Raw genomic sequence first — 15,595 nt, 5'->3', positions numbered from 1 at the left:
ATACTAAAATAGTGAGGGGAGAGGTAAAAGCTTAAGATAGCAATATTAACTGGGACTGAAGGTATTATATTTACTTTCAGATCAGGTTTTTCTCCCCAAAACATCCTGTTTCTTCACTGCCTCAGGCTTTCCACGTTACACATTAATGGAGGCATCCCCTGAACTCAGCTTCAGAGAAGCTATAAATTCGGACAACCTCAAGCGAGGTCAATTTGTACACTTCACAAAATGCATAGTTTGCCGTAGCAAATTGAGTAGTACACCAAAAATGTCTGTGTATGCAAGACAGCAGTGGAAAATATGGTGGAAGCAGCAGCACTACAGAACTAAACAAGTAGAAAAACCACTGTAGAAAATGCTACACTGTAGTTGGACTTGGGAGAACCAAGCGTGGCTTAGGTACTTCTGCTAACAGCCTTAGAAAATCAATCTCCAAGCACCTCCATTTTCTTATGTCCTCAAACAGAATCTACATCACCAGGGTTCTGGGGAGGATCAAGTAAAATTACACACACAAAAGCACCAAGACCCCTTGTTAATAATTTGGCACCGAATGTCTTACACTGGTAACAAGTGAGCTGTACATATCTGTTGTCTAACACTTGCCCAAAAGCTGAAAAATGAAGATGAAGCTATTGACTTAATCACTAAAGCAGTGATTAAGAATACCTGAGAGGATATTTTGAGGGCAGTGAAAATATCCTGTATGATGTTGTAACGGCAAGACACATGACAGTAAGCATTTGTGAAAACCCGTAGGACCATACAACACAGAATGAATCCTAATGTGTATTATGGACTTCAGTTAATAATGTACCAGTATTGGTTCATCAACAGGAACAAATGTACCACAGGAATGCAAGATGTTAAATAGGAGAAACAACGTGCAGGGAGAAGAGGGTAAATGGGTACTCTACTTTCCACAGAATCTTTCTGTACACCTAAAACTTCTAAAATATAAAGTCTACTAAAAAAATAAATACCTGAGATAAATTATCAAGTAGGGGACCTAGAAAGGCAAATTAACCTTTTAATCAAAATTATACAAAGTGGCAGGGGAGGGGTGTGGAATTCATATTAGGAAAACTTTAAAGTCTATATGCTAAAAATTATTTCACCTTACAAAATACACAAAATATCATCTTAATTATCACAAGGATCACAATAGAATATCAGATCACTAAAACTAAGGAGTTAGCAAACAGGAAAAGATTAAAGTATAAAGACAGCATGTGACGTCAAAGAGTTATAAAAATACAGCTATTACGGAGTTGAGAAAGTGAAACAAAAAACTGGATAGTGGACAAATAACTGGGACAGGGAGCAAGTAAGCAAACATCTCAAAAAACATTTCCTGCTTTAAGTACCCACATTTACTCACTAAATATTTTAGAGGTAATAGCAGGCAGTACCTCACAATTCTTGGGGGAGGGGGAAAGTCCTTCAACAAAAGACTAAACAATTTAAAGTGACAGAAAAAGCTTACTGTACCTTCCACATGTCCACCTCCAGTACAACTAAGGATTTATATTTTCAGGGACTATATTGGAATTATATGGAATGCCTTTCTACTTCTGTTACATATACAAGATCTTTCTGGTAAAATATTAAGTTCTTTACAGGATCTAGAAATGGGCTTTACATCTCTATGAATCCCCAGTCCATCTCCTGCAAATGTGTATAAAATCTGTGCATGTGTACATCTCTGTAAGAACACCTGAGCTTTTACTAAAATCTTCCAAAAGAACTGTCTTCAAAAAATTACACGGCTTCAGAATGAAAGATCTTGATCATTCATCCTCATAAATCTAAGAATTCATTTCTAGTTTGTCTTTACAACTTAGAAAAGTAGTATTTCATTTTAAATACTCTCCTAAAACATGACTATCATCATGAGGGAATACCCTGGTTAATGAATCTCTTCTTGTTGGACACTTGTATTAAATAAAAGAAGAGTCATTCACAATATATTAAATAAACACTGCATGTGGAAGAAAAAGACTAATGTAGAAAAAAGCTAAGACAGACCCTGGTGAACTTGATCACCAACTGCTCTTAAACATCAGGTCTTCTCCTCATTTAGTCGTATTACTGCTTTTCTATATACTTTTTAGTTTGTGTTCTGGACATGAAAGCCATGAATTAATTTATTTAACTGGAATACTAGTATTCCTAACCAAAAAAGTACCTACCAGGAGACAGTGAATCACATTACATCTTCTATCCTTAACACTCTATACTAACATCTAGTACCATGGAGGCTTCAGGGCTGAATAGCTGAACCCATCCCTCAGCTCAAAAATATTAAGTATAATAATGTAAAGCTCTTATACTATCTTCCTGAGATGAAAGAAGAAACCTAAAACAACTTTCTGCCTCAATTGAAAAGGATGCTCTTCTCAAATCCTTAATATATTCCTGAATATTACAATCAAAATGCTCAGTTTTCATTCTTTAAAATAATTGATAAATATTAAGTTATTATTAATCAATCCATGTAGTAAATAACTATGAGAAAGATACAAAAACTTAAGTTGCCAAGTGTGATAAAATGTTACCAAAAAAAAATGTTACAAGTATGTATAAAATGAACACTAAACTCTGGCAATGCCTGCTACACTGCAAAAGATAGTAATCACACACACACATAAAAGCCTCAACTTTTTCATAATGAGAAATAAAGCAATTACAGCACCTAACATTTATCAAATGTTTGTGTGCCAGGGACTGTGTTAAGTCTGTTAGATATATTATTAGTTTAGCTTTACAAATGCCCTATAAGGTTGGTCTATCGTCATCCTCATTAGACATTTGGGTAAGTAGGCTTAAAAAGAAAGACATCTTATAGTAGATAAGAGCTACTTTAGGTGAAGGGAAAGACAACACACAATACAGGGGAGGTCAGCACAACTGGACTAAACCAAAAGCAAAGAAGCTTCCTGAATAAACTGAATGCTTCGAAAACCAGTGCAGCAGGGGCAGGGGTTTGGCGACCATGGTTTCAGGGGACATCTAAACCAATCAACATAATACAATCTATTAAGAAAACTTTCTGCATCCCACTTTGAAGAGTGGCGTCTAGGGTCTTAAACGGTAGCAAGCAGCCATCTAAGATGCATCAATTGGTCTCAACTCACCTCGATCAAAGGGGAATGAAGAACACCAAGGACACAAGGTAATTACGAACCCAAGAGACAGAAAGGGCCATATGAACCAGAGACTACATCATCCTGAGACCTGAAGAACTAGATGGTGCCTGGCTACAACTGATGACTGCCCTGACAGGGAACACAACAGAGAACCCCTGAGGGAGGACAGCAGTGGGATGCAGACCCCAAATTCTCATAAAAAGACCAGACTTAATGGTCTGAGACTAGAAGGACCCTGGTGGTCATGGCCCCCAGACCTTCTGTTGGTCCAGGACAGGAACCATTCCCAAAGCCAACTCTTCAGACAGGGATTGGACTGGACAATGGGTTGGAAAGGGATGCTGGTAAGAAGTGAGCTTCTTGGATCAGGTGGACAATTGAGATTACATCGGCATCTCCTGCCTGGAGGGGAGATGAGAGGGAAGAAGGGGTTAGAAGCTGGCAAAACAGACATGAAAAGAGAGTGAAAGGAGAGAGCGGGCTGTCTCATTAGGGGGAGAGTAATTGGGAGTATGTAGCAAGGTGTATGTAAGTTTTTACATGAGAGACTGACTTGATTTGTAAACTTGCACTTAAAGCACAATAAAAATTATAAAAAAAAAAAAAAAGATGTTAGAGGTAAAATAACTTGCCCCAAATCAGTTACTAAGTGGTAGAATCAGAAAGCAAACACAGCATTGTCTGACCACAGAGCCTATGCTTTTTGATGATTACACATTTTGCCTCCCCAAATTAAATTGAGAATCCACTAGAAAGCTAAGAGATACTGATAGTAGGTCAGTAGTATTACCTGTATAGCCCTTATTGTATCTTGTATTATTATACATGTACCCAAAAAACCCAGTGCCCTCGAATCGATTCCAACTCATAGTGACCCTATAGGATGTAGTAGGTGCTAAAGGATGGACATGCCCTAGTGCAAGATAACAGAATACTTTCAAGGAAAATGTGTGATTTGGCCCATGGAAAATAGATCAAATCATTTTATGAATCACATGTATATTAGAGAAAAGTAACCTTAAAAGGAGCTGTTATATATAAAAAACCTTATTTTAAATGAACCCGCTCAAGAATTATCAGTGATACTTAAAAATTAGATATTTTATCTCTAAATGTTGAATCAAATAGAAACACTGAAGGTGCATATAATTTTTTTATTATTACTATTGAGGCACAACAAGGCATTGTAACTTGCCTGAACTTGAGGCAATCAGTTTAGTAAGCTGAACATTAATACAGTTAAGGAATTAAGTGCAAACAATATACATTCACAGCTTCACTAGCAAGGCTACATCACAATTTATAAGGTGCCAGATTAGTGCTAATTGTCATTCGGCTTGAAATGTTTAACCCTGGGGAGGGGAAAAAAAAGTAAGGGCCTCCTCCTTTCTCTATGAAAACATTTTCCTAAGCCAATCCGTTGTGAGGGCAAGGACTACTTTTCCTTTAAGCCACCAATGAGAACATTTTCCTTTTATTGTCAATTCTATACTGACTTTCAATCTTGATAAAGAAGATAGCCTGAAAACGTAGAGTATTTCCAACTACTTCCATAAATTGCTCCCCTGTGCAAACGTAACCATATCTGGTCTCCCTGGAAGAGCTGGAGAATTGCATGATTGCTAGCAGTTTCATGGTCTGGAGCACCATCATTGGCATAGGCAGATACCAAGACCTCTTCATTCTTCATGAGGTTGACATACAGTGGCACATTCACTGCCAACTTTAGCATGTGAAAAATGAAAACATATGTGCCATTCACTGGGCAATTAAATCTACCAAGCTGAAGATCAAACGTTTCTCCCAAGTTGTTCAGAAGAAGATCAAACACAATAGGTTGGTCTAAAGTTCCAGGGGCCAGATTAGAGGTTCTGGCTGCTGAGAAGGCAACTCGCATCTGCTGAGGCAGGGGAAAGACATGTACTGGCAGTATGGTGGCTGCTGGATTTGTCACTGGCACATCCACAGGGGTCATGCTACGGGAGTCTCCTTGTCCAGAGTCACCACTGTTAAAGGTTTCGTTGTCTCTTTCTGGGCTGCTCACCTGAGAAGAATCACTCCACCCTGCTGTTTTATTAGCAACAGTGAGTTTCTCATAATGAGGCAGTTAGCTTTGAACACAATATTTAACATTAGTCGGCTACTGAAACACAGATAAAGATACATTTTATAGTAAATTCCAAAAACAAAGTAATAAAGTATGGCTAGATTATGCTTTTCTAGATTTTTTTTGGAAGTAGGCTTTTATACTGCTATTCTAAAGCAAGAAGGGACCCAGGTGATCTGGTCTAATAGCTTCATTTTTTTCTTAAGATTAAAAAAACAAAGCCCTTAAAAGGTTGGATAACTTACCACAACAAGTTATGGTTAGCAAAGTCTAAAACCCAGATTTGAATATTTCTTTTACTCCTTTATCTTTCTCCAATAATTCAAGAAAACTGGGACGACATAAAATAATCAAATTTTGTAACTACTAGACACTGGCCATTCAGAGATATTTTGTTATGGTATTGAGCCCCACAATGAATACTTGTTGTTTATTTCCAAGTTAACGTGGCATGATGAAATCTTACTGTTTTAGGTGATGTACAAAAACCATGCTAAGAAATAAGGCAAAACAATGTAAATATTGGCTACTTCTTCAAAAGGAAAAGGTTCTGTTTTCCTGTGGCAAAGTTTGTTAATTCTCAGTACTTCCTGATTTTCTGTTTCACTGGATCCTTTAATAATCTCTTCACATTTTAAAAAGTATTACAAGTATCTTGTTTTGTTTCAAGTCACTGTGTCTTATGTGTTGCTTATTCATATCTACCCAACATAGTGACACTAGAGCATCTAGACCCGTTTAAAAAAAAAAAAACCTGTTGCTGTTGGGTCAATTCCAACCCATAATGACCCTGTAAGACAGAGTAGAACTGCCCCATAGAGTTTCTAAGGCTGTAATCTTAAGAGAAGCAGACTGCCACATCTTTTGCCCATGGAGTGGCTGGTGGGTTTGAACCACCGACCTTTAGGTTAGGAGCAAAGTGATTAACCACTGCGCCATCAGGGCTCCAGAGTATATAGAAGTACCCATTATTACAAAAACAATCATTCTGAAACATGACACGAAGCTATCTGAAGTCAGTATAGTGGAAAAATATCTAAAAACCAGCTGCTATCAAGTTAACTCAGACTCATGGTGACCTCATGTGTTTCACAGTAGAACTGTGCTCAGAGGTCTTTAATGGCTGATTTTTCAGAAGTAGATCACCAGACCTTTCTTCCAAGATGCCTCTGGGCAGATTTAAATTTCCAAACTTTGGGTTAACAGCCAAGTACATTAGCTGTTTGCACCACCCAGGGACTCCAAATATATGATCTACGAAGGTTAAATTATGCTCTTGTGTCAGGCAAATTTTAAGAAATCACACACTTTTGATTATATTGACAAATGACTTCCACAGCCTTCCTAGTAGTCTAAGATCTCCCTTAGTACTTCAATACTACATTTAAGCAAATAAAACCTTAACAAAATAAATGCTGAAAGAACTGTGGTTTGGGGAGAACCTGACAGAGGATGCAGAAAGACCTAGAAGTACATTTCGATATATAAACAACTCAGGTAATTACACTTACCTCTTGAATTTGCCCGAGGACCACCAGATGTCGCTCCTCGCTTATAACACTGCTGGAAATTTTCCTAAGTGGACACATAACATTTACATTGGTATCAAGATAGTGCTTTTATGGCAATAACACACTAATACAATACTGCAATTAGTTATTACTGAGGATTGTTATCAGAGAAACTCATTAAGATTAAAGTCCTCTTAGTCCTTCATCTGGCCTTCCCCAGCAACCAAAGAGCCTCAGATATTTCCAAACTTCAAGAAAAATAAAGCAAGGGCTTCATCTGCTAATTTACCTAATCGATTCAATATATTAATATTTCTAAAAACAAAGCATTTATAGAACACTATGTATGAGGGGAATTCAGGAATATGGCATGGTCCTCTGTCCTTCATATCAATACAAAAGGAGATAATAAAGCAAAAAGAGACTTTTTCAGTTTTGCTCTATAGATCAAACCATGAAGGCTTATACAACTATCAACTCTGCTGGGGGGTTTTGGGGGGAAGAGAGGGAGATTGATAAGAATTATATTGTATAAATATATTTATTACCTGGAAATGTGGTCCAATATATTAAGAAGAAATGTTCAAGAGACATTTCAAACTCACTCCCAAGTGGGAGGAAGCCAGAGTCCATACAACCCATGAAAAGAATAATTAGTGTTGTAATTTAAAAATACATGCAATAAAAAATTTAAACAGGACAAGGAAGTACACAATAAAAAAGCCTCCCACCACAGACTCAGTCCCCTTTCCTAATAACAAGCTACTGTTTGCACACCTGATGCATACCTGGCACTGCGTGTTATGTGTATTAGCTCATTTAATCCTCAGCACATCTCTGAGTAATTCTTACAAAACCTCAGTTAGATGAGTTACTTTAAGAGATGAGTCCACATCTAACAGATGAGGAATTTGAGCTCAGAAAATTTAAGTAATATGCTTGCTCAAGGTCACACAGTAAGGGAAGGAGGGAAATTAGAGGTCAAATCTAAGGCAATCCGATTACAAGACAACAGTAAATTCTTCAAGTACAGGTACTTACACATTACCAACAGAAATCAGTATGGTATACCATGTACATACTTATAAGCTTCTTAAACTTCAAAATTAAAAACGGTGACGTAGTATAAATTTATATTTATATATGGCCAATGACAGGAAGTTTTTCAAAGTTTAAGTGAAGTGTCTAACACGCACCTATCAAACTTTTACTGTACGTAGAAAGAAAACTGAGCTATTCAAATCAGAATAAACAAAAAAATTATGCTTATAAGGACTTTGCTATACCTGATACTAAGGCAAGCTAAGTTGAAGGCAGTATTAGGCAAGTTAGGTTGAAGGCAATACAGTAAAGAACTCAAGTTCTAATCTTAGAAGAACTTGAACTTAGAATCTTGGTAGACATTTACTTGTTGAATGACCCTAGATAAGATATTTAACCTCTGAACCCAGTTTCTCTTATAGGGTGGAAAAGTAAGCAAATTAATGCAAACAATACCATTAATAAAGTCCTTAACACTTTCCACGTTCCATGTAACTGGCAGCTATCATTTATCCTTCTTGGGTTACTGGAAGTTTCCAACTCGACTCTCTATAAGATACTTACAAGTAGTTCTAAAACTAAGAATGCACTTCTGCAAAGCAAATTATGTTATAGTTTAATCATCAGCTTAATGACAATACTATCCAATTACGACAACTATTCTTACCCTTTGGGAATAGGGTGTTCCAGAATAGTCTCTAGCTTGGAACTGCAGCTGGCTATAATTTCCATTGGCAATTGAGGGAGGTCCTCTATAAGTATCAAAACCTAATAAATATAAATAAAATTGTAAGCAAAATTACACTGAAACTTTTAAATAGTCTAATTCTATACCAGCTTTAGAAGTTCAAATAATCCTATAATGCCATCCTTAGATTCATACTTTCTTTACACAAACTTTACTAATAACTGCTTCTACAGTAAAACATAGATTTATAAGATATCACTGTTCGAATTGGCCAGTTTTAGAAATTTACTATCATTGGAATGTAGATGCAGGTTGGAAAAGGGTGGTAGTAGGGCAATTAGGTAGTTAAGGCTCTGTCTAGAGTATACCAAGCAGTAACTAGGACACTTGGAACAATATCTAAAACTTAAGAGAATACCACTATTATATTCTTAAATTTTATGTTCTTATCAGTGGTACAAGTAGAAAACAGGCACTTTCTAATTATGACATATTTTGAGCAGTCAATTAACAAAAGGAATTAAAAATTATTCAAATATTAAAACCAAAATTCATCCCTTGAAAAACAAGACGGTTAAATATTCTACACTTCAGTAAGTCAGAGAATCAATCTGTTTCATACAAAAAGTTCCAAACAAAAAGGAAATTATAAATGACACTGACATTATAAATGGCCATGACAAAGGAAACAAGGTAAAGTAAAAATGGTTTAAATAAGATAACTATATAAAACCTGGTGCTCTAGAGTCAATTTCAACTCGTACCAACTCTATCGGACAGAGAGAGCAGAACTGCCCCATACGGTTTCCAAGGACTAGTTGGTGGATTGAACTGTTGACCTTTTGGTTAGCAGCTGAGCTCTTAATCACTGTACCACCAGGGCTCCAGTAACTATACAGTCAAAATAATTCAATATAATTAAATTTTATTCAGAGCATACCTTTATAACCACCAGGGGACCGATAGGAGTTGGTTAGCAGTCTCCCACCACGAGCACATCCTCTAATAGATCCCCGGTTATTGACAAACGGCTGAGTGGGTCTGGGAAATACATTCGTCTGTGCTGGGTAAAAGGCAAGGCTACCATTGCTTACTTGAATAGTTCCATCAGGATGATAACTTGCTGCTTAAGGAAACAGTTTTAGAGCCCAAGAATTAAATGGTAATAAAAGATTCAATACTCTTTATACTTAAAAGTCACTGTACATCAAACCTTCAATACAATTTTCTCCAAAAAAAAAAAAAAACCGGCTGAAGATTCCAGGACAGGGAGTAAAAGAAAATTCTAATTAACATTGTAAATGGAATCACGTGACCAAAATGTCCTCTATATAAATCACCTGTCTGATCTTTTCACAGTACAGGTGAGAACAGAATGAGATCATTTGTGGCCAGGTCCAGGGTTTTACATTTACTATCTCTTCATTGTTTGATTAACCAAGTACCTGGAATGCTTATTCATTTACTGAGGGTTAAGTTTTAGAAAACTCAATAGGCTCTGAAATGCCAAAACTAAGGATCTGTACGTACTCCTTAAAACAAGAAATAAGTACTACTTTAATCACTTTCCATGGTAATCAAAGCAATTAGATTAAAAATACAAAACTACTTCAAGGTTAAATCAATCATTAAAGTACTACCTCTACAGAAGTTAAAATTAACAGGTGAACTTAACTATTTGTATAAAGGAAAAGGCATCAAGTGTTTCTTAACACTTGAGAAACATGACGAGATAATGCTTACTAGTCAGGAAAGAACTTCTAAGGTGTCACTACAGGCTTGCTTTCCATTCAGTGAGCTGTCATCTAAGTCTTCAAAATGTCATATGCAAAGATCTTACCAGTTTCTTGAGGAAGGACAGTTTGTTCTACTTGTATAGCTGGCAGTTGGCACTGGGGTGGTGTTTGTGTACTTGCTGTAGTAAAACTTTGATTGTAGCCAGGCGAATAAGGGGATTCTTTTATTTCTTGTTCTTTCCGTGGAGGCAGAGGTGCGTTAACATTAAATACCTTAAAAGACACAGGTACACTGAGTCATTTGTGAAGTTTCATAGAAAATGTTTAAGGGTGACTTCCAGCTAAATCTACAACATTCAAAAACTTCTATTTGATTCCTGACAGAATTTACATCCTAGAGCAAAAGTTAATCTTCATGCTATTATGTGATCATAATAATGCTTGCTAAGAATGAAAGCTACGTAGGGAAAGAGGGCGCTTTTTCAAAAACTAAAGGTAAATAGTTTACTGTTTACTGTCCAGACCGCACATAAAACAGCACTTCTATTATTCTCTACTCCCTTATCCTGCTCCATTTTCCCACACCTGACATATTTATATAATTATGAGGATAAGTCAAAAAGTATTGCTACTAGGGTTCCAGTTCATACACGCATGGGTTTACTCCAAACAAAACGTGTTTAAACATGTCTCTGCTATCAGTGGATCTCAGTAATACACTTATCTTAGTCTCATTAGGGTGTCTTCAAAAAAAAAAAAGGATGTTTTTTGTCCCATGGAAAACAATGATTTTGAGGTCAGGGCTAATACCAAATTTTTAACAAAATTCAAGTGAATATCTTCCCAAATCATTGAAATTTTGCAACAAGTTCATGGGAATGCTGCCCCACATAATACAACTTTTTAGATGGATCAAGCATTTTAAGGAAGGCCAGGAAGACTTCAAAGATGAGCCAAGAGAGGGAAGACCACATAGAAGGTTATAGTGACTGTTTTTTGGGATTCCAAAGGGGTAATCTTGATAGACTTTCTCAAGAACACAGGATGATCACAGGGGCTTATTATGAAGAAGTTTTAAGAAAATTGCACTGGTGAGAAAAAGGCCAGGAAAGTTGTGCCAGGAATTTTTTTCCATCACAACAATGCACCTGCTAATTCTTCAAGCATACCAAGGGCTGTCCTATGAGAATTTTGTTGAGAAATCTTACCCCATCCACCCTACAGCCCTGATCGTCCCTCTTCATACTTCCTTCTATTCCCAGAACTCAAAGGACATTTAAAAGGAACACAATTTGAGTCCCTCGAGGATGCCAAAACTACCGCTTTGACGTGGTGTAAATAAAAGAGTGCAGAATTCTTCAGGGAAGGGTTAGAGAGATGGAAACACTGCCTTCAGAAGTGTATAGACTTAGATGGAGGATACATCAAGAAACAACAGTGGGATGCAGACCCCAGATTCCCGTAAAAAGACCAGACTTAATGGTCTGAGACTAAAAGGACCCCGGTGGTCACAGCCCCCAGACCTTCTGTTGGCCCAGGACAGGAACCATTCCCAAAGCCAACTCTTCAGACAGGGATTGGACTGGACAATGGGTTGGAGACGGATGCTGGTGAGGAGTGAGCTTCTTGGATCAGGTGGACACTTGAGACTATGTTGGCATCTCCTCCCTGGAGGGGAGATGAGAGGGTAGAGGAGGTTACAAGCTGGCGAAACAGACGAGAGAGTAGAGAGAGGGAGCGGGTTGTCTCATTAAGGGGAGAGAAGTTGGGAGTATGTAGCAAGGTGTATGTAAGTTTTTGCGTGAGAGACTGACTTGATTCATAAACTTTCACTTAAAGCACAATAAAAATTTTTAAAAAAGAGAACAGCTTCACATTTTGGTATTTTTGTTTAATAAAAGTTTCTATGATTTTAACGCAATACTTTTTGACTTACCCTCACGTTTGTACATACACATATATATACACACACGAATATTTTCCCTGTAGCCCTCCCACCTCCATATTAAAATCTAAGCTTACTGAGTGTAAAGACTTATCTTTTTTATTACTGCATTACCAGTAATTAAGAACCCTGCCTGGCTCCATAACTACCTGTTGAATTAAATGAATGAGAATCAACTTAATTTGTATAGGACTCAGAAAGACAGAGAAGACAGAATGGTATAAGCAATAGCTACTGTTACAAGAATGTACAAGGCAGGCTAGGGGGACTAGTCTGTCAGGTTATACCAGACTTTAAAAGGTACTGTGTGTCAGGCAAAGAAATTTCAGTTTCATTCTATAATAAACTACTGTTTACTTTTAACTAGGGATAAGAAAAAGTAAAATCAACGTGGCAATACAGTATAGGATGGACCAACAGGGAAAGAAGGAAGGCAAGCAAACTAAGATGTTCTAACTGGCTAGCATGAAGGATAAGGTTAGTGAATTCAGGTGGCTGGATTCACCAGCCCATCTCCCTACATTGTGCCTGCTTTTCATGGCTACCCTTCTGACCTCACCCACCACCATCAGTCCTAAGGACCTGGAGTGGGATGTTAAGCACCATCAGGAAAGGTACTTCTTGGTCCACTGAGGTTTTGTTCTGTTTTTTGTTTAAGAACTGTTTTACACTATCCTGTGTTTAGAGAATACACATACAAATCTAGTTAAGATGTTACCTTAAAAAAATGTTTTAAATCACAAATTGTAGAAAATATGTAATTCAAAACACCAAACAAATCTGAATTCTCCAGGAACCAGCACAAGATCAGGATGAAATGAAGTAAAAGTTTCAACTATGATTTAAAAAGAACACTCTAGTGTTCGTCCTGTATTTCAGGTTGTTGATGCTATAGAACACCACTGCTGTGATATTAGTAATGGTTAGTACATTAGGCTATTTCCAGAAAATTATGTTTCTCACCTATCCATTTCATTTATTTAATGAGTCCCTCAGCTTTGCCTGCTACTAGTTGTCAGAAAGGTAACAATGCTGATAAAATACCCATTCAAAATTCTACAGGCTGTGGATTTTAAGATTCTTCTCCCACAAACAATATCTCAATTTGACAAATGCAAATTCCATGAACCCAAATAAGTGTATAATAAAAGGTCAGTTTTTTTGACATAGTACCCGATGATAGATGTAAGAGAAACAATGGTTGTTTAACAGGAATAATGAACCACAATTATCATTCACATTTCATACTCACTGTCTGCATGGCTTGAAAGGGTGCTGTGTTAATGGTTACTGAACTACTACTCGCTGGAGGTGACTGGAAGCTCTGTTCAGAGCCCACTGACATGGGAGGATTTGGAGACGCTAATGAAGATGGTTGCTTGCTTGGGGGAACCGCTGCCTGGGGAGGACAAATGCAATGTCAGCCAATCACCTGCCATATAACAAGCAGTTAACTCACACTAAACCCCAGACTGTAATAAGTCAGCAAGTTCTAGAGGATGACATCTGGACACAGGAATGCAGAAGAATAGCTTTTGCTTACAATTTCAAATCTGGTTTGCTGAGGATGCACACCAGTATTTGCTTTGCACAGCTTGCTGACTAAGTCAAAGTCTTACTAATCACTTCAACAGATTAGGGGCTGAACGTTTTATAAGCATCTAACCCTTTTCCAACCCTGAAATGGTGTTTTTCAGTTAAGAATCTATTATTATTCCAAATTTATACAATAGAACTGGGCTTAAGAAAAACCTTGGGTTAATTGCTTAGTAAACGTTAATTTTTCTCCATTTTAAAGTCTTATTAGTAAATTCTAAATTGGCCACCAAACTTGAGCTAATTTAAATAAGTCTCATCTAAAGGAATAGATTATAAATTCAAAGGTTTAAAAAGACACTAAAATTCAATTCCGATCAGATTATAAAGCAGATAGCTATGAGTCCCCTCCCCCCGGTAACAACCACTTCCTACTCTTCTTAAAATGGGGAACCAAATAATTTCAGCTTAGACTAAGTCAGCATCATAAAAACTAATGCTTATCTGTATTTTCTCATTTCCAATAATGAATACATATTCTTATATAATAAGGAGGGAAAAAAACTTCCCAAGAGTTACAATATTTATCCCCCCAAAAATTACCTAATTTTTTTTAATAATAAATACATATTATTGTATAAAAGTTACCAATGGAGGGGAACCCAGGAGCTGCTAAATTTATCCAAAAATTTATTTTATCTTACTAACCTCAAGGATTTGCTCAAAGTTAACAAAAGCTGTCACTTAGGATTGTAACCCAAGCCCAAACCCACTGCCATCCAGTCAATTTCAACCCACAGGAACTATATAAGGACACAGTAGAACTGCCCCACTGGGTTTCAAGGCTATAAATCTTTACAGAAGCAGACTGCCATGTCTTTCTCCCACGGAGCAGCTGGTGGGTTTGAACTGCCAACCTTTCAGTTAGCAGTCTTGCACTTTAACTACTACTGCACTACCAGGGCTCCTCTTAGGATTGTTTAAAGACAAACACAATTTCGTCAAAATGCTTTTGACAAAATCAGCCCCACCAAAAAAAGAATACAACTCATTTCAACTGAGTCAGTGCTAAAATTAACACTATAAAGTCTATTGAATCGACAGTTCTGACTGCAGACACAACAGAAGGTCCAACGCAGAATGGGAGAAAAATATAGAACAAAACTCAAATTCCTAAAAAATGCCAGATCTACTGGAATGATAGCAACTAGAGGAACCCCCAAGATTATGGCCCTAAGATGATCTTTGAACTCAGAACTGAAGCTATTTTTGGAGGTCACCTTTCAAGCAAATAATAGATTGGCTCAAAAAGTAAAAAATTATCACCCGAGAGTAATGTGCTCCCTGAAACAATCAACTATATGAGACCAACCGGTCAACACATACCCAGAAGCAAAGATGCGAAGGCAAGGAGGGGAAGGGAAGCTAGATAAATGGACACTGAACAAACAGAACGGATATAACAAGAATGCTGACACATTGTAAAAACTGTACTCAATGTCATGGAACACTTTGTATAAAAATTGTTAAACAGAAACCTAATTTGCTGTGTAAACTTTCACCTAAAATACAAAATACTACTTAAAAATACTGAAGTCTATTTTCAGTTATATGGATAAATATTTTTCTCCTAAGTATTCCTTCAGTGTAAATGCAATAAGAAACTTGACATAATGCCACCTAGAACTTTTCATTCTTTTTTGATATCACACATGTTGGCATATTTATTGTGTTTGATAAGGTAATACATTATTAAAACCACTTATACGGCAAAGCCACAATAAAGTTACCTGTATAAGTTCCAGGACCACAGTAGCTATAGAAAACAATACATTAGAAGGTATAAACGTTAAATCATTCAACTGATCATCCCTGTGTAATT

General features: G+C 37.0%; 1 protein-coding gene across 17 annotated transcripts in view; it reads right to left on the bottom strand.

The window, feature by feature from the left end:
• Nucleotides 1–3,855: 3,855 nt before the first annotated feature.
• Nucleotides 3,856–15,595, bottom strand: part of CAPRIN2 (caprin family member 2) — a 37,636-nt gene continuing 25,896 nt past the window's right edge. For 3 of the 17 annotated variants that reach the window (XM_064284434.1, XM_064284436.1, XM_064284435.1), the window contains exons 14-19: nt 13,430–13,576; nt 10,337–10,505; nt 9,437–9,622; nt 8,476–8,576; nt 6,768–6,831; nt 3,857–5,216 (exon numbers count right to left, since the gene is read on the bottom strand). In XM_064284434.1, the coding sequence (XP_064140504.1) occupies nt 4,648–5,216; nt 6,768–6,831; nt 8,476–8,576; nt 9,437–9,622; nt 10,337–10,505; nt 13,430–13,576 (1,236 nt within the window). In that variant the 3' untranslated portion in view covers nt 3,857–4,647. Of the gene's footprint in view, nt 5,261–6,767; nt 6,832–8,475; nt 8,577–9,436; nt 9,623–10,336; nt 10,506–13,429; nt 13,577–15,595 lie in introns of all 17 variants that reach the window. The other 14 variants (XM_023555159.2, XM_010595699.3, XM_003405373.4 and 11 more) reach the window with 13 other exon arrangements.

The sequence above is a fragment of the Loxodonta africana genome, chromosome 4, assembly GCF_030014295.1.
Source record: "Loxodonta africana isolate mLoxAfr1 chromosome 4, mLoxAfr1.hap2, whole genome shotgun sequence".
Classification (NCBI taxonomy): Eukaryota; Metazoa; Chordata; class Mammalia; order Proboscidea; family Elephantidae; genus Loxodonta; species Loxodonta africana.
Note: the sequence above shows the minus strand (reverse complement) of the source record. Positions and strands in the feature narration are given on the sequence as shown.